Genomic DNA, 25,440 nt, shown 5'->3' on the forward strand with positions numbered 1-25,440 from the left:
AGAAGACACACCTTTTCAGAGCTGCGTCAGGCCTATTTCCATAGCCCTGTGTTCGTCATTGTTGATTTTCGTATAAATATTTTGAAAGGCAACTGAGCTTTATGCTTGGAACCAAAACTCTTCCTCCTCCTCTTCCTCCTTTACTCAGACTGCTGAAGGCTTTTAGAGGCCTTATAGATTGGGGGAGAGAGGTAGAGAAAATAGTGAGAAAATGAGTGTGTTATTGAGGAAACGACTGAATTTCTAACAAACCAAATGATGTCATTTGAGCTTGTGTGGTTCTCCTTCAAAAAGAAATACCAGATATCATACTGAGGTCTGATCTAATTGGTTGCAGGCAAGACAATAGGCCATACAGTAAGGGCTGAGCAGGGGGGTGGGGGGGTGAATTATTGACTCATCCTCTTCTGTCCAGTGCCAAGTGCAGGGTCTGAAGTGCCGCTATGGACCACAGGTGAGCATTTTTAGTACTGAACATAAAAGCAGCTGGAGTAAAAGAGGAACAGTCCTTATTACTTTTCTTCTTTTATCAGCTCTGCATCAATCTGTCTTCATGTCCCTCCGTCTGTTGCTCTGTCTCAGGGCAGGGGTCAGCTTTCTAGCAGCTGTTTTAGTGCTCGTTCAATGTTCATGCGGTGCCCGACTCGTGTCACTCCCAGCTCTGCAAAGTCATCCTTGGTTAGAGCGGGGAGATGAGAGCCTTCAATTTCATGTTCCTGAAACCCTGCTCTGTGCTCTCCCAGATTGATGCTCTCCAGCCAGTCTCCAACGTCGTACTTGTTCCAAAGGTGTAGAGGTTTTTGGTGAAAGGGCCGGAGGGCTAAAAGTGGTGAGCCTAACCCAGGAGAATGGGAAGGTGAAGGGGAGCGAGAGCGGGAACGTGCGCTGGAGCTCCTCATTACAAAGCGCACCTCTTTAGGCTCCTGCGGCAAGCTGAGACTAGACGACTTAAGGATGGTCTGTGGAGGTGTGGTCGGTGAGGTGGGCAGACCGAAGCTTGAGAATCGTCCAAGGGGGTCACCTCGATCAGGTGAGCCTGGGCTTGGGGTGCGCCGGGTGACGGGGTAACGGCTACCAGGGCGGATGGTGTATGTGGTTCCATAGCTTCTCTGAGAAATGGTGTGGAGCTCACCTAGGCTGCTGAAAAGTCTGGTGGAGAAACAGAGATGTTTTCAGAATTGTTAAAATAGAAAGAAGGAGGTTAGAAAAGTGATATAAAGCAGAAGAGACCAAGCATTTGGTTAAATGTTAAAACTGCTGGTAGTCAAAAAGGACAGAGGTTAATGGCTGTTAGAAAGATCTAACTAATTTCTCATTAATACATCAAAATACAAGAGTTTCAAATAATATCTAGAGCTTTGAATTAAAATTGATTCTTTTTTTTTTCTTACTTGCTGACACTGACGTTGCTGGAAGTATCGGCTGCAATTAAAAAAAATATGCTTCTTCCTTTAACTTGTACTGTGAGCCTCCCTGAAATGCTCCGAAACCAAAAATGCAAATGGTAAAAAATACAGCTGTCACAATATCTAATAGTTATTCTTCTTTACAACGGAACTATGGTGCTACCAAACTGAAACAACTGAATTTAAATACAAACAGATATAAACACACACCCACTCTCATTCATTTGTCTACATTCACATAAAGAAGGTCAAAACTAAACTTTTGCAAGCAACTCCTCTGCTTGAAGAGAAAAAAACTTACACCCTTAATGAGTTATTGCATTATCAAGAAACAGAAACAGACAATGTTTAATATGTCTTTAAACTGTTGTCCATTAAAGGTGGAGTATGTAAGATTTTCAAAATTTTCAAAATAAATGAACTAATAAAATAACTACAATCATAATGAGAAAGTTTTTTGAACATGTAGGTTCCAGTCTGTCCATATTTGATGCGTTATTAAATTACAAGTTTATTTACTGACAAATGACAAAAAGCACATTTTTTTACTGGTATCCAAACATTTAAGAAGGGTATTTGTCATTAATTAAACTTGTAATTTAATAACACATCAAATATGGACAGAATGGAACCTACATGTTTAAAAGAACTATCTAATTATGATTGTAGTTATTATTTTAGTTAATTTATTTTGAAAATTTTGAAAATCTTACATACTCCACCTTTAAGGACATCTGTCTCTCAAGCTTCTGTTCATTTAATTAAATAAACTCAGGTCAAACATCCTTTCTTGCGGTACAGCAACCATAAAAGGAATCATCACTCACTAACTAAACCGATATTCCCATGTATTGTCTGCAGAACAACAAGTGCATTAACATAAAATAGCTATCATTATTTAACAGAAGATGTCTGAACAAGAGTTACCCCAGTTTATATCATGTCACCATTAAAATTATGCTTCTTCTACACTTTAAAAAAATGAAGAAAAAAAAAAGACAAAACCATAAAACCAGTTTAAGGCAAACTATTAGTGCTCTACTCAAAGGAAGAGTGGCCAAGAAGCGGGATGGATCAGAGACTAAGGCTTTCACAAGGGTTATGTCTATGTTGATGGAAGGAGTCAGACGCAGAGAGGAAAGAGCTAATTGAGACAGTAAACAACAATAGTGTCTGTTTGGTTCATGCACGTTAGCGAGATTTATCCATCTACTGCCTGTGTGTGAAACTTTTGATATGGATGATCTTTAAACTAAAGAGAGTAAAGGAACAAATGCAGCTTAGCAGCACAGGCTGGGGGAAAAAAAATGATCAGACTATAAGGAGCCAACAGATATGAGATGAGCTCCATGCGCACTTACACAGTCGTCCTGCCCTCCTGGGCGCACAGTCAGTTCTAGACCAATCAGATCAGAGCAGCAGGGCGGAGCATGCAGGGTGAGCAGAGAGAGAGCAATGGGAGAGAATGTTAGCATCACTCCATGAGACGCAGCCTGCCAACCAGACTCATTATCTGCTTCAGCCAACTCTGCTCTCTTTGACATGCTTTCTATGTGTGTGTGCGCGAGTTTACATGTGACTATGTCACACGTATACTTATAGGTTGAACTTTAAAGTGTATGTGTGCATTTGTGTTGATGTGTTAGCATGACTGAGACAGCAGAGCAGGTTTCAGCACTGGAAGGTCTGACCAGTGGGCTGTATGAGAGAGAAATGAGCACACTTATTCACATATAAAACACTGCACAAAGAAAACAAACATAAAGGAACAGATAAAAGGAAGGCACATGTCTCTTGACTTTTGGAGCTGCTTTTGTACTTTTTGGAAGACATTTATTCAGAAGAACCAAAGAAATGTCGATTGTTGCACATACATGGAAGTACTAATATACATTTCTATGTATATAAATATAAATTTAGTCATTAAATGTTTTTTTTAACTAAGGTTTGAGAAACAAACACAATCAATTATGTAAAAAAAAAAAAGTGAGGGACCATGGCCTTCCTCAACACAAACACTGGAAAAACAAACAAACAAAAAAATGGTATGCAGTTTACATAAACAACCAAGAACAGAAAAACAAAAAGAAAAAATTAAATAAAATGAGAACCAGGATTTTGTAAACCACCAAAAGAAATCATACACAGAAGGTGGATACAAGAAAGACAAAATATAGCAGTGTGGATTTTGGAGGGTTTTTAATGTGGTACCGGATGGGATACATGGTGGAGAAACATTACAATAAAGAGTGCTGGGATGACTATGCTGTATGTAAAATGCCCCAGTAGGTGAAAAAAACAACAAAATGCAGATGCAAAGAGAGAGAGAGAGAGAGAGAGAGAGAGAGAGAGAGAGAGAGAGAGAGAGAGGAATAATGGTGTGTGTGATCATCTTTTCACAGCCAGAAGCAATTAACTGTCAGGATGGAAATGGTGGGAGAGCGAGCCCAAACCGAGCAGGATGTTGTGTGATTTGTTGTGTTTCATATCACAGTCACCTTTTTCCACCCACAATTGTTATTGTGGTGCAGATCAGTGACTGATGGCTAAATTTCACCTGCTTTCACACAGTTCCTTTCATTAACTCATATCAGCCACAATATTAAAACCTCTGACTGGTTGGGTGAATAACCTTAGTAGTTCACCACAAATAAAACACTGCTAGAAGACATTTGATCGTAACATAGATGTTGGATCCCCAACCCCTCTACAGTGTAACAACAAACTCTTCACCAACAATGCAATGAGCCCCGCCACACTGAAGAAACTGCTAACGCCTGCTCCAGGAACAGGACATAACACATTAAGCATTCATACGGTGCATGAAAACAAAAGCAACAGCACTCAGAAGATTCAGTGTTAACATCCCAGTGCCAGACTCAGGGGTGCAGCACTGATGAGATGACATGACAGAAACATGTGGCTTTCAAGGTGATGCACAACTGGGATAGGTCTGAATCTAAACTACTAGCAGATGGCTACTACTAACAGAAGCGTACAATGCCTCTACAAATATTAAACTACACTAGCTACAAAATATTCCAATGCAACTATGGCGAGAAATAACGCAGTAATGCCATCCTGAATACTTCCACAACAACATTAAGCTGGTGAAGTTCTAACAAGAGAAACACAAAAACACACAAGTTTACGTTATGTAGATTACTTCACTACTGCTGATGTGAGGACTAAAATGTCCATCCTGACAAAAACCAAAAAAATGAGATCATAACTTTCAACTTGCTTAGCCATAAAACACAGCTTGGATGAAGTAGACTGCTGTACACCTAAAGCAAATCTTAAGAAATTAAGTTAGAAGATCCCACCATTTGTGACAGTTACTCATGATATTTTTGTACTTTTGACACATTTTTCTCTTGTAATTTTGTCCTAAATATGGATGTTAATGCATAAGTCATGGGATGGCCGTTTTAATCTAACACACCATTGTAGTTCAGTCATGTTCAAATACTTCTTAAGAATACACCCTTTGCATCTTTGAGGTCATCACTGATTACTTTGCAGTGAAGGATGGTAATAAGAAGAAAACACGTCATTTCTCTTCTTATTAAGTTCATATCAGTGATGAATGCAAAGGGCTGTGGATATGAGGATGTATTGTGTATTATTTGAACAGAGACTTTTGGGGAAACGCAGGAAGGGCAGCTACAAGCAGGGTCAACGGTCAGAGCTGAAATATGACAGTGTGTAAGATATGAAAAAATATTTCATGAAATTCATGCCTCAATTTACCTTGTTTGCATCAATAGTTTCTCAACAATACACGCACACACATATATATTCATACATGCACGCACATACTCAACAAAACTAACAGATTACTGCAGTTTACTGTAAGAAACAAAGAACATTTATCAGGAGACCAATAAGTATGCCTGTAACTATGGAAACAAGAAGCAGTTTCAACTGAAGACCAAAGCCATCAATTTAGTACTACTGTACATCTCTTGGACTAATGATTTCTTAAAAGCGTAGTACTATCAGTCCCGCTTTGAAAGATCTCATCTGATGATGCAAACAAGGTAACTAATCATGTTTAAAGGAAAACACATTAAAAGGATAAAAGGGCTGTTATATTTTAGTGGGCTTAGTCTATACTCTTGTTATGAAAAGTAAATAAAAAAAGTGCTCTATAACCTTAAGGTTTACTTTCTTCGGTGTCCTCACATCTGCAGAAATATAGAGGATTTTAATTTACTTTCAGGTTTGGGCTGAAAAAAGATCTACAGAACACAGAAAAACACCACTTTGCCTCAAAGGCTCTTAAAAGCTGGTACTATCATGCATCCTGGAGTAATGGTGATGCGATTGCAAGTGGATATCTTAGTTTAACACCAAGCTTTAAACTGCATCTCCACATGTGCCTTTGAGAGGCTCCTTGTGATTGAATGCAGGGCATAACAGAGCAAAAAGGCATGACCTAGGGATGGTCCAAAGCATCTTGGTTATGGGACGTCTTTAGGGAACTACTGGACATTGAATTGAGCCATTAAAACACATTTTCAAAATCAGGAACTAATGAATTTTTCTCAAGAAAAAATATGAACTGTTGTCACTGAGCCTGAGTAGATTAAAGAAATGATGAAGCTAATTTGAAACATTACCCTGCAGATCAAGTCTAATTGAAATAATCATTCCTTCTTGCAAAAAAAGAAAAGAAAGAAACAGGAAGTTGTTTTATGAGCAACACATTTAGGGAGTTTGGACACTTCTGTTTGCTGAATGTATTTTTTTCCCTGAAACTAAAATACTGAGCCTGCGATGGACTGGCGAGCTGTCCAGGGTGTACCCTGCCTTTTGCCCAAAGTCAGCTGGGATAGGCTCCAGCTTCCCCGTGACCCTGAATTGGATTAAGTGGTTTAGAAAATGAATGAATGAATGAATAAAATACTGAGAAAATATTTTGGTGGAAAACTGCTTATCTAGATTCATGTCAGGGGAGTAGATGATCTTTCATGTGGCTTGAGACACATTTTGTCTCAGACTTTTAAACAATGTTGCCACAAGCATCTCAGACCACATTTGAATGCATCCTCAATGGGTTGTGACTGAATTCCCTACTGTATTTAAGGCTGTCCACTTGAGATCCATCACTCAGGATGCATGGTCGTACCAGATCTGAACAAGGCCTCACATGTTTCAGATAACCCTGAAGTTACTGAGTGCGAAGCTTCTTCTGTCTGTGTTTTTAATTATGCTGAAATATACAGTTTTGCTGAAAGACCCACAGACAGGAAAAGTGCATTTTAACTCTGTTGTTAGAGCTGTCACATAAACTCATGACAACACTGCTAAACTCCGAACTCCAGAAAATACCAGTTCACAGTAAAATACCAGTAGATTTATTAACATATTATATAATATGAGAATGTTGAAAGTAGAAAGTTTCAAAGTCACAAACTAAAGAAGTAATCTGAAGTTTTTAAATAACACTTTTTTCAAAGTAAACATTTTTTAATAAACTAACACCCCCCCACCCCCCTCCCCCACCCCCTGTTACTGATGACAGGCAGTAAAATATAAGTAAAATATAAGAACAAAGTAACATAATTACTGTCACTCTGTTAAATACAGTTGTTCATAGATCTTTGTACGATCTCTTACCTGGCACCTGCCACAGGTGACTTCCTCCCTGGGTCAAGTGATGCTCCCAGCGGCTCCTCACCCAGAGACCTAGTGTCTTTATTTAGCTGCTGTAGACGTGAACTGAGTTCTCCCATAACAGATGGTTTTGCACCCTCATCTGCACCCAGCCCAAGTCCAAGTCCACCAAGATTGCCCAAACTCCCAATACCCAGCCCCACCCCTGGGCCTCGAGGCTCCACTGGGTCCCCCCAAAGCTTGGACCTCCGCTGGAAGAGGTAGCGTGGTTTGGTGGGGGCAAGACCAGTCACAGAGGCAGAACCACCTGCAGGGAGCCCAGCTCCTCCAGCTGCAGCAGCAGCCAGTGCAGCAGCCTGTTGCTGTGATAGCAGCTCGCTGTCAGAGCTCTGCTTCAGCAGAGGGTCCCTGAAGGTGACGGGGCCTTTACTGCCCCCTATCTGGGACTTGAGACGGGGCTTAGGAGGCACTGGCGGCTTGTCAAGCACAAAGGTCTGCCCGTCAGCATAGGAGGTGTGCGTGGTGTGGGTGTCAGCAGGCTCGCCGCTCTCTGAGGACAGTGTAGACATGCTGGAAACTGTGGAGACGGTGCTGGTGGTCTCGAGATGGTGATCTCGCTCTCTCTCGCTGGAGCTGCGCGTGTCGACCTCTTCCACGCCTGAGTCAGCCGCAGAGCCAGAGTCGCCCACCGGTGGGGGCTCCAGAGGATCAGAGGGCTTCCCTGAGACAGCTGCTGCAGTGGGTGGAGGTGGGGGCTGGGGAGGTTGAAGCTGGGTGGGCGTCACAGTTGGAGTAGTTGGAGCTGAGGGAGTTTGGGGTGTTGGTGTTGTTGGGGTGGCAGGAGAGATGACAGGTTTAGTAGGGGGGGCTGGTGTCCCCTCTGCCTGTGCCTGCAGCCCATTTGAAAACTCATCTGGTGGTGGAACGACTCCAATCTTTCGTAGCTCCTCCCTCGTTTCCTCGTCACTGGAGGACAACATGGCAGGGGGCAAGGTTACCGTGTATGGATCTACATCTTCCTCTGAACTTCCCTGAACCAGACTCTTCTCTTGTGCGGGACTGGCAGGACGCTGAGTTTGTGGCAGAACCTGGGGCTGGGCCTGGAGTTGTGCCTGGGGCTGGGGCTGGGGCGTCGTGGGACTAGGGGATTTAGCCCGCGGGCTTGATGATTTACTGGGCTCTACAGATGCAGACGCAGGTGTCTGCTCCTGCTCTAAACCCACGTCAATGTCCTGACCGTTACTGGTAGCATGGACCATGATTAGCCCTGCTGTCTTCTGCTGTGATGTATCCATAATACTTATCAACATGCTTTTTTTATCCTCTAGTCTCTTTTCCTCTTTCCGTTCCTCTATTCTAGCTTCCATCTCTTGGCGGAATGATATAAGCGATGGTGATGTGGCCCATTGTGGTTTGGTGGGCTGAGGAGCTAAAATAGGTGCTTGGGGGGATCCAGCTCCAAACCCAGCTGCCTTGGCGCTTTTGGGTGAAAAGGGAGGAGATGTAGTCGCGCCATCTCCATGTGGAGACTCTTTGGTCTGAGTTTCAATGAATACTACACCCTGGCCTACTCGCTCTTGTTTAGTCCGAGGCTCTGGGCTGCTAGTAGGAGACTGACTCTGGGAAGTTAGTGCCCTCTCCCTTGCGGCCAGCGCAAGAGCCAGTGGTGAATTTGGGTCTAGAGGCTTTCCTGTAAGTGGATGGATAAAAGTGGTCCCACTAGGTGAAGGGCTCAGAGTCAAGGCAGGAGGGGGGAGCTGTCCCAGCTCTCGGGTCAGCATCCGTTCATCTATGGAGTGAGACTGAGTCAGAGAAGGGGAATCAGGGCTGGTTGCAGAAGTCCCTTCCATGGTCCCAACAGAAAGGAAGACAGTGGATTTCCTCCGTTCTTCTAGGCGACGCTCACGATCTTTCACTGCTCCAGCGATTGCAGCAGCAAAGGGGCCCTTACCCTGAAATACCATCTCTCCCTGGGCACGTATACGCTCACGCTCAGCCATCAGCTGCTGCTGGTAGTAGTCGGCACGGCTGGTGTGTGTATGCCCATGGATTAGTGGGTGTCGTCCTGAGGGTGAGCTCTCTCGTGAGTGGGCAGCAGCTAAAGCCAAACTAGCCTTTTCTTGTGCATCCTCAACCTGCAGAGGAGAGGTGACGGGGGAAAATGAAAAACAAGAGGGTCTTTTGCATTAAAGTAGAAAAAGGCAACACAAGTTTATATTTATATAGCGCATTTCATGTCCATAAAAATTTAAAGTGCTTTAAATAAAACATTAAAGCATTATGGCGGGCTCCAGGAAGCATGAAAACATTTTAAAAGAAATTTAAAAATTGAATAAAAAGAGAAAAGAAGTAGATGAAATGCATTAAACAAAAAAAGAGAAAAATCTGAAAGTGTCCCTGATGTCACATACCTGCAGCTGTTTCACCAGAGGACTTTTCTTCCTTTGGGGCTTGGTTGGTGTGTAAAGGCCAATGCTGAACTGACCCACATTTGCGTAGGGGTTGTCAATAACCCTGCCCTTTCTTTTGATTCGCTCAGGTGGAGTAGCAGCAGAGGGGCGGGGGATTTCTGTAGGTTCTACAGGTAGATGGGAGGAGTCCTGCAGGATGATCATTGAGCGTGCTTTCTTCTGTCTCTCAATTTGTGTGGCCTGCCGCTGAGCGGCCTCATAAGGCAGGTCCAAGGAGGATGGCTTGAAGCTAGAACGTCCTCCAGGCTCATGACCCTGACTCTGGGTTCTAGATGGTGGTGGAGGTGGGCAGAAAGCTGGGGGAGGACCAGTGTCCAGATAGTAAGGGGGAGGAGGAGGTGCTGTTTGAGGAGGTGGAGGGATGGGATGGGGTTGTGAATGCTCTCGGAGGCTGTCGGTCATCGAGGAACTGCGGGGAAATCTGTGCTCGCCTGCAAGGGCAGACAGTCGATCCTCCTCTGTGGCACCTGATGAGGAGGGTGACGAGCACAGATCAGCTGGTGATTTAGAGTGAGCTAAAGAGAAAAAGCAATTGAATAAAAACCTGCAACATTAAGTAAATTCATCTATCTGAAAATCTGATCTCTCAGATGCTTTGTAACTCGCAGCTCTTAACATGTTCCTAACTGTTAAAGTTTGCCCTGTGAAATAAGGTTTTGTCTGTAATAGTGTTTCTATTTGTTGTTCTTGTGTGTACATGATGTTTGCATATAGTGATACAATTTAATAAGAGACTGAAGCTACCTCAGCATCCTTCATGTATTAAAACAGGATGGGAAAGGTGACTGTCTTACCAAAAGACTTGGTCCTGGACATGCCTTTTGGTAGTGGTATGTGACCTCTCTCGATCCCTGGGTGCAGACCTCCATGTAGAGTCATTCCTTGTCTCTCAAACAATGACTGCAACAAAAATCACATAATTAAGGGTGTAATCAAAGACACCTTTGAATAAATATTGGCGGTAAATGTGCTGCATGCCATGTAGGTAGTGTTTCTATGGCAGATTGAGTTTGTATACATGAAAGCATGGCACCATGTGCTGTCTGGCAATGTGCAATGTGTGTGGGCGCACTCACACTGATCTCTGCTGGTGTTATTCTCCTGCTGGTAGGCCGTTGTTTGACAGTGGCTGCTCTGTAATCTGCCTCCGAGGGTTGAGAACGCAACATGGATTCCTGCGATGCCAACATCTCATCTAGCCTCTCTGTTTAAAAGGAAATGAGCCAGAACTAAATACCAGCGTACAAGGCCGCACAAATGCTGTGTCATCATTATCAAAACATCAATGTCACAGATGGTGTAAAGACATCTCTAAAATGTGGCTAAGATTTGTGAAATTATGAAAATAAGTGCTCTGTTGTAAGACAACTTTGTGTTGTTTCTTTGGTGGCTTCTAGTGGGAGCTAACAGAGCAGACAGAAAATGGCGGAAAATAAAGACCAAGATGAAGAAACAGAGTTCATCTTTCCTCTTCTGATCTAATGAACTTTGCTTATACTGACACAGCAGTGGTAAATCATCAGTGATGCTTAGAGTGTCAATTCCTTGCCTCAGACTCACCTCCTCTTCTCCTCCGAGCAGAAGCTTGGTGGGAAAAAGATAGTGTCAGCAGAGGAGGGAAAATGACAAGAACAAGCCAACACAAGTGACTACTCTAAAAGTTAGGAAATGCATCAAGTTTTAGTGGCAAAGCGAAAGCAGAGAAGAAGAAGGAGGGAGTCCCATTTGCATGCCAGTTCTTAGGCACTCACCCAGTTCCTCTAACTCAGCGGTCATGGACTTTGAGCGCAGTGTCAGGGTCGTGCTGGGAGCTCTCTTAGGTGGTGGGGGAGCTGTGGAGAAAAGGCATGGGGTTGAGGATGAAGTTGAGGGGGATGGAAATCCTTTGGCTTTGCAACTTAGTGTCCTCCTGGCTTCCCCCAGGCGGCCAGCCCATCTCGTCTTCACTGCTTTGGTTTGGTGAAATTCAGAAGAACCGGATGCTTCACACTTAGCCAGAACCTTGTTCAAGCCACGGTTGGATCCCAACTTCTTCATGTTTTGATTTCTGTTTCTCTGATGACTTATTAAATGACTCACTAATTTTCAAGTTTGTCTTCAGGCTTCTAAGTTTTGTAATTTTTGTGCTGCAAAAATCTCCCTCTGCTGAGTCCATTGATGGTAAATGAAGAGGTCAGCCTTCTCTGTAACATTCCTAGCTCACTGGATCCTTCCTTTAAAGACAGAATAGCATAATTTGTCTTCCACAGTCGGCAAAGAGAGTATAATAAGTGGGGAAAAGAGTGGGAAAAACTCACCCATCTTAGCTTTAATATACTGTCTGTCTGTAATTTAGCAGGTATGCATCAGACAGAAATGCAAAAAGGCTTTGGTGTACACACACACACACAAGCATATTCTCCCACAGAAAACTCCTTGAGGGAGAACATAATGCCATGTGGGCAGACAGACGATGAGATGACAGTAAATTTAACAGCTACGGAAAATGATACGCTGCAGACTTTACATTACCAAAGCTCCTGGGAGTCTTCCAATCCGACGACACACACAAGGCAACTGGGCTGCTATTGTCCTGGTCAGTGCAGTAAATCATATCTAATAGACGCTGACTTCACAAATAAACGGCATGAAAAGTTAAATACTTAAAAAATACTTTATATGAATACTGCAATTAACTAAACTAAAGATAATGCCAACACATTTCAGTATGTTAAATCAGCAGTAACACCAAAATGTCATGCAGTCAGCCGCAGTCTCCACATGCTATCGCCAAAACAAGTTTCCTATCAATATCCCACAACCGAACTGGATTAGCTCACTCTGTCTGAGATCGACCCGCTTACAGTCAATGCAGCACTGTAGAGCGATAGCTCTCCGAATCCCACAGATGCCCCAATGCCTTACTAGAGCATAACTATCATGCTGTCCTCAGCAGCTGCACATCTAGTGTACATACGCCATCCTGGTACTGTCCATATCAAACATCTTCATTTCCTCTCCAGCCTGTACAAAGTGGCACACAAGCAGGAGCAGAGGAGATGGTGGAGGATGGAGATAGAGAACAGAGGCAGACTCGGATAGAGAGAGAGTGTTGCTGTAATGCAATGCTTAATTCAAACATGCAGTGTAGTCACCATGGCAACGATGGCAGTAGTGAGGCCACGCATGGTGCAGAGAATGTGTGTTTGCTTGCAAGTCTGTGTGTCAGCATGCGTCTGTATTTGTGGAAATGTGAGGCACAATGTGCTGTTGGTCCCACTGGAGTAGCTGAGTGGCAGCAGATGATCATTCAGCACACTTCATGTTGCAAAAAAAACCAAAAAAAAAAACCAACACATTTTGGAGAAGTTTGAAAGAGAATTTTGCTCTCGGGGAGAACTCCTGCAGCAGATGTACTCCATCAAGTCTGGCTGTTTGCACTATCTGTGCGCCTCAGCACTGTCTGCTCTCTGCCCGGCTTTCTTTGATTAACAATAATTTCACCAACCATTGTCTGGGTAATCTATCTCAATCATTCTATCTGTTTTGTATCAATGGCTGGAGTGTTTTAGACACAGATTCAATCAGTCTTTATTGATAGCCTCAACAGCCTCACAGGAATGCCAAGAATAAAACAAAAAGTAGAAAGACTAACAAAATAGAACAAAATAAGTAAACCTAGTTTCACAATGTTACATTGGTATTGCTAAAATGTCACAATATACAACCATGAGAATAATAAAGTAATTAAAAAAATAGAGTAAAAAGACATTGGGGATATTTTTTACATGTAATGTCCCCCTCAGGCACCCAGCACCTCTAATGTCAGGTCAGTCCCAAAGGGTGTCAGACACACAATCTCCTGCTACCAAACCAAAGCCAAGTCATCCCATCACCCCTGTTTTCAGTATTTGAGGTCATACCAAAGGCATGACCCCTTATTAAACACAAAAAAAAAACAAAAAAACAAGAGGCATCAAGCTTTTAATATAATTCTTCACTAAAGAAGAAGAGAATCATTCAAATAATTGATTATGATGACTGAAGTTAGTCTGAGGAGTTTTTTTTTTCTTTTCTATTTCTATTGATATTTAAGCTTAAATGGTGGGACACTGCACTGGATGAAAGCACAAGTTCAGGGCCCTTGGTGGTCATTCATAAACTGTTCTCACATACTTCTCTGAAATTTTCTAGACTTGACTAAATTCATGAGTTAAATGTCTGGATCCCTCACAGTGGAAGTTGTGGGTACTTCATTCTGTTAGCCCACTGCCACACCAGGCCATGTCTGTTTGAGCTTATGTGCATTTACAAATGGTAAAATATGGTACAAAATTTGCTGCAAGCAAATATTGAGAAGCACCTGCTAAAAGACAAATTCTTTGGTTCTATAGGCGCTCAAAAATGTCTTTCAGTTTTAACCCCTTTATCCCAGTACATAAGTGTTTGTTTGGTAAATGTTCTAAAATATTATACATCCACGTAACTAAAGGAATGTCAACTAAAAGCTCGACAAAAGAAATCTTTAGAAACAAGACGATTTAAATGGTGCTAAAAAACTAAAGCTCAACTGAAGTGATTTACACCGAGGCTCCACAAAATTACCTGCTTCACATAATCTGCTTTCTGCTTACCTTTCCCATGTTTTTTTCTTTTGCCCTTGCAGATATTTTCAAAACATGTGAAAAACCCCCAACAGTTATCTTGTTTATCATCCTAAATGTGTGATAAACCGGACACTGTCCTTTCCACAGCGTAATTCTTGCATGTCCCTGTGAGCTACGCAGACTCTTCTGCACTTTCTATACAGTTTTTGTGAAAGCTAAAAATATTCTGTAGTCATTATATGAGGTGAATACTGGCAGCAGATCTCATTCAGACATTTTTCTGAACATGTTGAAGAGAATAAGAAAAAAAAGCTTATCAGTATTACGGTACATGGATGTCCATTCATTCTCTTTATGTACAGTCAATTTAAAATCAACCACTATCCCAACATATCTCCTCACACAGAGGGGAAGGACACTCACACAGTGGGCTTCAATGGGCTTCTTTACCTGAGCCCTGCTCCAGTCTATGATCAACACTAGGTGTGAGAAAGACTGACAGACAGAGAGATTAAGAGAGACGACAAACCACTGAGTAGCAGGATTCAGTTGATTGCTCGCTGTCCGAGTAAAACTGGGTCAAACTCATTTATCTCTGTCTTTGTCTCTCAATGAATTGCAAACACCACTCTATCATTAAACATGCATGTACACACACGCACAAGCAAACACAACAGTAGAATATGCAGGTCATTGAGCCAGAGCTGTGTGGGAGCTGAGTAATGGCAAGCTGTGGTTGACATGGAAACTACATAAATTTAAAGCAGGGAAAAGTGGTAAAACAACAGAAACACACCTATTTCTCTGTGGACATGAAACCAACTTATATGTTTTCATTACATCATGAAATTTCTCAATGGAATTACATGCCTTCTGTAAATTTAAGGCACTTTATTTAAGCCACTGGCAACACGGTAGTTGAAGGAACGTGTGTTTTAATGAATATGCCAGTGAAAAAGTGGTTGGGTACAAGTTACACGAGTGTATCTCTGCAGCCTTTCACATGTAGCTTATCATTTCAAATCATAAGACAAGTGCTGCAATATTTCACAGATGAAACTATATATACATACAGAATATTTTAGCATCTGTAAGAATAAAATAGTTAGCATCTTAAATAATCCTCAAAGGACTAAAGTCAATTCCTTTTGTCTTTACCTTTCTTGCGGACGACTTCCTCTGACTCGGGCTTCCGTGTGACAGAAACCACCTTCATCAGGAGTCGGTTGCCTCCTTGCCGGATCAAGGACACCACCTGCTTATGACCCACCTTCACTACATTCACACCATTCACCTGGACACAATATGCCAGGCCACAATGACGACAAAGACAAGAGTAGCCTTCCTTCTTTAAACTGTGCTGCTGACATTGAAAACAAATAAGCTACGAAACTCTATTGAAAACACAAAATCAAACACATGATCAATAAAAAAATAAAATGCTCTGTTGCAAAATCTTTTTCTTTTTTGCAAAATACATCTTAAAAGTAGGTTATTGTTCTTTTGTGGTACTTTTGTATTCAAAGTCATCATCATTTATTCATCCATCAGACAGAAAGAAATAGTTGTAATTAATTACCTCAATGAGAAAGTCGCCTGTTCTGAGACCAGCCCTCCAGGCCACTCCTTCCACATCCACAGACTCCAAATACTGCAGGGCAGGAAACGCTGGGGTGGGGGTGAACTCTTCAATGGGAGTCTCGGCTGAGAAGAAACACTGGTTTTACACACACCCAGAACAGCAAAGTAAGGTCTGTAACTACCTTTTAATCAACGCTAAATAAGATCACTAATCACCACAAAAGATCACAAGCAAATAAATAAATAAAATGCTGCGAGGAATACTTTTAAAAAGCTTAATTTTTTAATGTCCTTGGAGGCAAGCTTCCCTTTTTAGCCTCATCCATATAATCTCATAAATAATACTGCACCATGTTCAGTGCAAATATTTCAGATTATGTTAGGAAGCAATATTGTCAGTTTGGATATTACTGCAGCATCGACCGGTTCTAGCAAAAAATGAAAATGAAAATGAAAATACATCTCAAAAATATACACATGCAGAGACAGTCCACAAGCATACTTTGTTAAGTGAGTGTGCTATCAGAAACTCCATTTAATCTTGGAGCAATTCCAACTAAATCACTGACACATGAGAGCTCTCAGAGGACCATTAAGTGAACTGCAGTGTGTGTGTGTGTGTGTGTGTGTGTGTTTAAGGGTACTGGGGAGTAAAAGAAGAGCTGAAAAAGAGAGTGAGGTGAGCCAAGATTCATGGTAGTGAGTGATGGAGCAGTAAAGCATACGCAGACTCCAGGCAAGCTGCCTGAGAGGGGTTGCCATGGTAACCGACTCGAACAGGGAGATGGCACGTGCGTGAGTAAAAATGAATTTGTGGTGATGGAGATTAGTTAAAATGGCATTTTTTGGTTTAAAAAAAAAAGAAAAACTGAAGGTATGACAGTAATTGGAGAGGATAATGGAGATGATGGATGTGAAAGAGGGTGGTGGAGAGCAGAGAGGAAGCGAAACAAGGGCAGAACAGGCGAAAAAGAGCGGGATAGGAGAGGAGGGAAGAAAGAAGTATGTCTCTACTAAATCTCATCGCCATGTGCGAGGAACAGATGGGACAGCGAGCTGACAGCTCAGCCAACGATGACGCTACCAGAGGGGCTACACAAACGCACACACACACACACACACACACACACACACACACACACACACACACACAGATTCCCGAGTGCATCTGAGTAAATAAGCTGAGTGTTGACAAAAGCTGGTTGTGCTGTTGACTCAAGCAGTTACAATACCAACTGAGCTGAACCCAATGACTCAGACCATCTAACTACTTACCAAACTAGAACACACACACACACACACACACACACACACACACACACACACACACACACACATACACACGCACATTGAAAGAAAGAGGTAGAAAATGTGCACATTTTAGCAACTGTGTGTGTGTGTGTGTGTGTATTAGTCACCTTTGGCTCCCCGCAGGACAAAACCAAAGCCCTCATTTTCTTTCTTCTGTAAAACGGCATTCTTCTCCTCTATGATGTAGTCACTGTTGAGGAGAGAGCGGAGGGACAGCAGGTATGACTCTAACACCATCGTTGCACACACATAGAGAGAGAGGGGGGGAGAGAGCAGAGGGCTAAGGAGGGTCATCAGTAGGGGGGGTGAGAAATAGAAGGAGGTGGAGGCACACACACATACACACACAAGCATGGGCACACATTTTTGTGCTTCTTTTGGCAAATCGAGTTAAAAGCCAAGCAAGACTCCACAGTTCAGGATTCCCAGCAGTTGTAAAGGTATTCTGAGATGGTACAAACAGGTTAGGAGACAAAGAACAAGCGGTGTGTGGGACTGAGCATCAGAAGAAGATCCTCGTGAATGAAGTATCTCTAGGATAAACTCTAAGAGGGAATCAATCTTCTGGCTTATCCATCAGATGAGACTTCAGCTGAGAAGTGTGTTGAGGGATTTTGCAGGAGAAACTGACAGAGACGGCTCAGAAGCAATATTGTGCTCTGACTAATGGCAGAGAGAACAGGACGCAAAAGGAAGTGGAGCAGTTCATCACTGTGATTTTCCTGAGTGTTCAGAGGTAGAGGCTGGTTGATGTTGCTAATCTGCAGGGCTTTGTGCACTTTCAGGGTAATTCTTTCATGCATGCGCTTCATAAAAGCCTTCAAGTCAAAAGCAGGGTTGGTCGTGCAGTTTTGAGTAGCAATGCAAATATAAATGTTCAGGTTTGTTGTGTTGCAAAGGTTTTTCCACACTACCAGTCCCTCTCCACAAACCATCTAAATGAAATGGGAGATGAATTAAAACAAGTTCTGAATCACGTGCTAAACACCTAACCTAGTTTGCACAAACAGCTAAATAAATCTTCACTTTTCCCAACATGTACTGAGAAGTGTTGCTTCCAGCTTACACTCTAGATGCCCTCATATAAGCCACAAGTTTTGGGTTTATGTTTTCTTTCTATTTTTTTTGTGTTAAAGTTTGAGGAATATTAGTCTTTCTTTCTCACACCAGAAGCAGATATTGAGCTCTGGTGTTCAATTCGGTCGGCGGCTGCAGTGTCATTAGTTCAGTCACATACACTCCACTCTAGCAGACTTACCAAGGGAAAACAGAGCTCTTGCTTCTCGAGCCAAAAGACCCGTAACCAACCTTTCTGCAAAGGGAGGTTGAGAGTTTGGTTTCATAATAAGCTATTTATTATGCAGAGAAAATTCTGCTGGTTCAGCATAACTAAGTAACTTTGTGTCTGTCCAAACACTTGAAACCCTTTTATCATATATGCTTTCACTTGTGCTCTGTGCCCCAAAATGCTTTGCTAATGCACTGTGCTCACTCAGGATCCACCTACATAACCAAAAAAAAAAAAGTATGTATACACAAAACACATTTCAAAGGGAAGTTTTCTCTAAATAAACTTGCCCTTTGACTGTTGTGGTTATGATATTCTACAAAATAGTCCTCAGATCTGAAAAGTTGTGCAAACTAATTTGTTAGGACTCTTAAGGATGGGCCGTCAGATGAAGCTCTGGTGACAGAGTTGACTTTTAAATCTAGATAAAAAAAAAAATAAAAAAAACATGAAGGAGGCTGACATTTTAGGAAAGGTGATTTGACTTGGTGCAACTGCAATCTGCAATTCTCATGCAGATTACCTGCTAATGTGGCTTTAAAGTGAAAATTTGCATCGTTACATAACCTCCCATAGCTTCCAACTCCATTCTCCACTAACACACCTCATTTAAAAGAGAATTAACACTCAAACTCTCCCTAAATGTCATCTTCAGTCATGAACAAGGAAACATGAGGTGCCTCCAGAGAAGTTAACCAAACAAGCCAAGAAAGAAGATTCTTTCAGAAGCCTATACACATTCTTGTTGAATACATTATTAAAGATAGTACTGTGCACAAACGCATGCAGACAGAAAACGGCTTTAGGTATCACATCTTTGAATCAGAGCTGAATGCATTGCCTTATTCTTTCCTTTAGATGGCAGCAGCTTCCCTTTATCACCTTTTTACACTAACAATCTTAACCCTGAAAGGATTTAAATGTGTGGCATGACCTTTAGAATCTGTGGAGCACAGTGCAGAGGATGACCTGCACATCACTGAAGGATGTTGGCTCTGAGACAGAAGCTGTACCTGTATGAGGTGAAGTTGTCGTAAGATCCCACAGTGTAGTGTCTGAACAGTCTCTTATTGCGGTCCTCCCGAGTCTCTGAAAAACAACACAGATGCCTTTCAGTCAGATAAAATAAGTCATACTTCCAGGTTCTTTTATACTTTAATTTAAGCAGACATTAAGGTCTGGTGGCAAGTCTGAAAGAGAAAAATTAAACGGTGGGAAAACAATACAAGTCAGTTTGAATATCAATAAGCTCTTATAGTCGAAGAGTAGTTAAAATGACAACACTTTAAGCCAATGCCAGAGGCCCGGGGTTGGGAAAGAATGCAAACACAACTTAAAGATATTTTTAAAAGCAGAAAATATCATATTCTCTGATTACATTTAGAAAAACCGGCGACTCTACAAATTCACAAATTCCTAAAAATGTCAAGTCTGTGTCTGCTCCACGCTGTATTGCGTTTGTATAAATGTCAGCAATAATTTAAATCAATGAGCAGAGAGAGGAATTAAGCTACCACAGAGAAGTAATTATCATTAGCATGCTTCATTTATCATAACCTACCAGACTATAATTGTTCCATGGTAATTTTTTGCTTTTGAATCTGGAAAATAATTGCAGTTTGGCCTCAGTATTTTTTCTGCATTACAAAGGGAGCCTGGTTAATAGTGCCTGTGTCCAGTATGTGTGTATGGTTTTGGTCAGTTTGTGTATTTATCCTGTGTGAGTGCTGATAGAAATCGATGCCCTCTCCCTCCTCTAATAATACATGCTGCATCTCCACTAAACAACAACTTGCTGACTAAGCACCATGACCCTTTGAGGCCATGCAGAAAGTCTTAATTGGGAGAGGCTGTGGAAAGAGAGCACCACAATGGAGATGTGTAGCTCACAGCATGCTGACATGAAATGCTGGGTCACATCTCACCCTCCATGAGGCCAATGTCTGTTTCCAGCACTTTACCCTTTGCAGTGTTCTTAGCTGCTATTAGGAGCGTGAGATTTAAAGTTTTGAGGTTTAATTCACTGGAGTACTCCAATCAGGAGAAAGAGATGCACCTTTACATCATAAACAAAGCTAATTCATTTATATGTTACAGTGTTTGAAAAATGATACAGTGGATCTGTTCAAAAGTTGCAGTGAGGAAAAAGGAAACGGCAGGTGGGAAAGCAAAGAAGTTTCAATGTCACTGATGGAAAAACTAAAACAAACGAGGAAGAAAAACACAATTTTACCTTACAACTTACAACTACAATGGGCAGCTGAGCTGTTTTAGTCCTTTTTTTAGCCCAATTAAGCTTTAAACTGAATGATTTTGATGAGAGTGAGAAAACAAAACCTTGTGATTTCACCTGACTTTGACCCACAAAGTGTTCATTCTTCCTTTCTCACCTTCCTTCTAATTATCTTCAGCTGTTTTCTTGTTTCCCTATGTGTTTTTCCCAGTCTCCAGTGGAAACACTTACACCTTAAATTCTCACTTTGCTTGATTCCAAACATCTGGCGGAGCTCTTCCATGCAAGCCCCATTCATATGAGGATGTCTGAAAAAGGGATTCTCAAGCTAAATGTCTCTTTTATTTCCAGTGAGAAATAAAAAGACCAACGTCAACTGTTATCAGAGGTTTTACATTCTACATGTCTTAAAGAAACTAGATCATAGGTTTTGTTTAAACTTCTGCAGTACATTAGTATACAAGTATACAGTCTGTGTACTGAGAGTTATTGTAGAGTAAATGAGAACGGTTAGAGGAAAAATAAACCAAAGATTAATATTCGGGAAAATGAACACAGTTTGAAGCTAAGATTCTTCAGAAGAAAAAAGGCTGAGTGTTCTTTATGTGCTTTTCATCAATTAGTGGAAGTGAGGGATAAAGAAAGGTCAAGGAGGAGCTGCATGGTATTTTGTGTGGGTTTGAAGATGACTGTATCCGGTCTGAAGAGGAAAGATGGCATTTGGTTAGCACAGGCAAAAGTATTCACGAAAAGGGAGGTGATAGAGGATGCGATGGGGGGCAAAAGGGAAGCTGCAATGTAACATTCTAGCGCACGTAATCCCCTTTCACACATGCACTGCTTTCCATTAATCCAGTGGAAACTAGACTTGTCAGCCTCATGTGGAATTACCCACCTGGTGCTTATCCATAGCGTTATGAGATGGCAATCTGACTAGGTCAGACCTAGTAACATTCACCCAGCACAAGTGTGAAATGCAACAGGCACATTAACATGCACGCACCACAAGTGGACTAATCTGGCAAATGATCAACCATTCAGAGGAAGTCGACAGGTCGCAATATCAAGTAAACATCTGAAAATTAACAGAACTGATCAAAGCATCTCCCAACATGGTTTTAATTACAGAAATTAACTTCAGCATAAGGTTCCTTCAACATCTAAACCAAATGAAAGCGATAAACCCAGGCCATAACAGTAGCAGATACTGTGTGTGATGCATGCTTTTGCGCATGTATAGTGTATGCGTATGTGCGCAGCATGCCTTGTGAGATACTCTCCGTAAAACCATACATCAGCATTTAAACTACTCGCTTTCACTGCTGTTTTATTTGGCACAGTTGTCTGTTTGTTGGTTTTATATAAAGTCTCACAACAAAAGTAAGGCTGAATCCCATTTCACCCCTTCGCCTCACCATTTAGCCCTATCCCTAGGGGTTAAGTATCCCAGTTCATGTTAGGACAGAGGGGTAGTGGGAGGTGGTAGGGCTACATCGCCCTTTAAAAGGAAGATTTTTCAGAAGCACAATTCAAACAGAGGGGCATAAAAAATCTCATCAACTCACTGGCAAGATGGCTGCTAGTGTTTCCCACAAATGTATTTTCTTCATTGATAACATTTACGTCAATTGTTGTATTGTGTAGTTTAACGTTGTTTCAATGACTAATGGTAATTTTCTTTGTGAAATGCACACAGTACATAATCTGTAAGCAGGCCTGATAATCTACAGTAAAAATGTTATCAATACAAACTCTGGCAACTCTCCTGCTGGTCAGTTACATTGAGGGAATCATGGGATACAACACGTAGGATTGTCATGTACAAATGGGATGTTATGTTAATGTAAACCTGGTAATGTTAACTCTACCCTGTAACATTATTGAAGCGCTGTGTTTGTGACTTGAGTGATGCTTGATGCATGAAACTGAAGTTGTGAACGAACTGGGAGCACTTGTGCAGGATACAGGATGCTAATAGCCCACACGAAAGAGATCACAACAGCTGTAGGCATGATTTTGTTGAGATTTCTGGAAACAGCTCATCACATCTGCTTAAGTAAAAGGCAGCAGTGAGGACTGATGATCGCATCTGATTGTTGAAGGGGTGTTCCAATTCATAGGCGTTGACTTTCAACCCTTCCTTTTGTAGCTCTGTTTTAAGGGGCAAGGGGTAGGGGTAACAGAAATGGGATTGGGCCTAAAACTGACCTTAGAAGGAATTAAGAGTTTTCTGGGATGTTGAGGCTCCTCCTCTGACAGCCGGCACTGCTCTAACAGTGTGAAGAAGATGTTGTGAGGTGAAGTAAACATTACATTTTCCGAGCACTGATGCGGCCACATCACTTAAGTGTAATTAAACCTTAGTAAGTTACTGCCTGTTCAACAAGCTTTAATATATATTTTTTTAAAAAGTATAATGAATTTGTAAATATCTTTAGCTGCCTCCATATTCGGCCACTTTGACAAAACAACGGTACACTTGGTCAGCTCTGATGATGATGATATGAAGCTCATGATGATATGACGTGTCAGAAAACTGTGAAGAACCACCAATTTAAAAACCTTTTAGCCATGGATTACACACTTTATACCCTGTCCAATCTCACCTGGATTGCAAATATCATTATCATCCTCACAGAATAGTTAGATTTAAGATTGAGAAGAATGGGACCGGAATGTGGATGAGTAAATGTCATCACTTTAACAGACTGATGAATAAGTTAATGTTTCATATCTTGTGATAAAAAAGCATAACATGCACACACACTTTCAAGTTTGATTAGATTCACTTATGTATTTTGAAAGTGTGAATGGACAAACTAGCATTACTGTGTGTGGTGAATATATTTGTGCATGTATCGTGCATGTGTATGTGCGCACCATGTGATACGAGATGCAGTCTAAAAGTGTGAAATTCGCCTCATTCATCACAACTGTCATGTACTTTGTGCAGCCCAGGAGCATCTAAAAGCAGGGTCCTGATAGCACAGATAACCTAAACTCCACTTCCATCCATCACTCTCACACACACACCTACACATACACACAAAGAAACAAGATGGGTGTTCGCTCCTAAGAGTCTACTATTATTACTGTTTTGTACATCATATATAATGTTTATGAGAATAAATATGTATATGTTCATATTAATGGAATGTATTCACGTGTTTTTGGGTCAAGTACTTATTTTTCAGCAATTCTATTTATGTCCAGGGGCAACATGCAACACTGAAAGCAGTGAAATAAAGCAGTGTGATGTCACAATATTTAAGGAAAAGCGTGAAAAAGAGAAAGAGAGGAATTTCACTTTCTTTGAGAGCAATTTGAGATACAATTGCCTGAGAGTGCACATTGGGAATTGGTTTCAGGATGTACTTTAATGAGAGAAATCTAGTGGCGGTGGGGTTTCCATCAAAACAATGTGTCACAGATGAAACAAAAAATAACAGTGGAAGTCTGATGACACAACTCAAGCTAAGTGGAAATTTAACTTTAGCTTTGTAGGTAGGAACACTAAAGATACCGCATGTCAGATAACAAAGACGGAAGTTGCTTCCACATTTCCAGCTAAAACTGATACAACTCAACTACTTGACCAAAGTTCATTCTAGCCTTTTCCTTTTGGGAATTTGTTGGCCTTTTCTTAAATAAAAGCTTTGTCACACAACTGAAGAAGTTGAGGTCCTTCAACATATGCTGCAAGATGTTGTATATTTTCAATAAATCTATGGTGAAAAGTGCAAACTGCTTTGAAACCATGTGCTGGAGCAGCAACATAAGAGCCAGTGACACAGAGGAACTGAGCAAACTGATGATGTAAGATGGTTCTCTGCTGGGGGTTGTTGTAAAGACCAAATAGCTGTGTGTGTGTGTGTGAATGTAAGTGGTAAGAAAGTTGTAAAATATTCTTTAGTGTGTTCAGTCAGAGGCTTCTTCAGCTCTACAGCAGCAGATGATGGAAGATCATTTCAGCCCAAGCAAATACTACATGACTGTTTTGAATTGTGGTTGTGTTGGCTCATTGTTGTGGAGTTGTGTTACCTTCTAAAACTAGATTTTAACAAGAACATGTGTCAACATTCCCGTTGAAACTTCTCATGTTTGATTTTTTCATGGTAAATAAAGATGGTGGTTTCAAGATGTCACTTTCATAACAATGAATTAAACTTGAAACAGCATTTCTAGTAGATAAGCACTGTATTTAAATGTTTCACACACACACACACACACACACACACACACACACACACACACACACACACACACACACACACACTGGTCAAAAAATAAAGGGAATGCTAAAGTAACACATTGTAGATCTAAATAAATGATATTTGCTCTTTCCATAGTTAAATGTGCTGACAACAAAATCACAAAAATTATCAATGGAAATCAAATGTATCAACCATACTCAAAATTAAAGTGAAAAAACACACTACAGGCTGATCCAACTTTAATGTAATGTCCTTTAAACAAGTCAAAATGATGCTCAGTAGTGTGTGTGGCCTCCAGATGCCTGTATGACCTCCCTACAACGCCTTGGCATGCTCCTGATGAGGCGGCAGATGTTCTCCTGAGGGATCTCCTCCTAGACCTGGACTAAAGCATCCACCAACTCCTGGACAGTCTGTGGTGAAACTTGGCGTTGGTGGATGGAGCGAGACATGCTGTCCTAGATGTGCTCAATTGGATTCAGGTCTGGGGAACGGGCGGACCAGTCCATAACATCAATGCCTTCGTGTTGCAGGAACTGCTGACACACTCCAGCCACATGAGGTCTAGCATTGTCTTGCATTAGGAGGAACCCAGGGCCAACCGCACCAGCATATGGTCCCACAAGGGTTCTGAGGATCTCATCTCGGTACCAATTGCCTAATCCCTCTACGTCTCCTGATGTACTGGCCTGTCTCCTGGTAGCACCTCCATGCTCTGGACGCTACGC

The 25,440-nt window shown here is 41.6% G+C and overlaps 1 protein-coding gene across 1 annotated transcript in view; it reads right to left on the bottom strand.

Annotated features, from left to right (window-relative positions):
* Positions 1-590: 590 nt before the first annotated feature.
* Positions 591-25,440, bottom strand: part of shank3a (SH3 and multiple ankyrin repeat domains 3a) — a gene marked incomplete at both ends in the record, with an annotated part of 166,955 nt that continues 142,105 nt past the window's right edge. The window contains 11 exons of the mRNA XM_079260672.1: positions 591-1,149; positions 7,032-9,163; positions 9,440-9,966; positions 10,294-10,399; positions 10,576-10,703; positions 11,060-11,083; positions 11,251-11,331; positions 15,244-15,379; positions 15,665-15,789; positions 17,085-17,167; positions 19,279-19,354. Of these exons, the coding sequence (XP_079116798.1) occupies positions 591-1,149; positions 7,032-9,163; positions 9,440-9,966; positions 10,294-10,399; positions 10,576-10,703; positions 11,060-11,083; positions 11,251-11,331; positions 15,244-15,379; positions 15,665-15,789; positions 17,085-17,167; positions 19,279-19,354 (3,977 nt within the window). The remainder of the gene's footprint in view (positions 1,150-7,031; positions 9,164-9,439; positions 9,967-10,293; positions 10,400-10,575; positions 10,704-11,059; positions 11,084-11,250; positions 11,332-15,243; positions 15,380-15,664; positions 15,790-17,084; positions 17,168-19,278; positions 19,355-25,440) is intronic.

The sequence above is a fragment of the Telmatherina bonti genome (assembly GCF_933228915.1).
Source record: "Telmatherina bonti genome assembly, chromosome: 2".
NCBI classification, from domain to species: Eukaryota; Metazoa; Chordata; class Actinopteri; order Atheriniformes; family Telmatherinidae; genus Telmatherina; species Telmatherina bonti.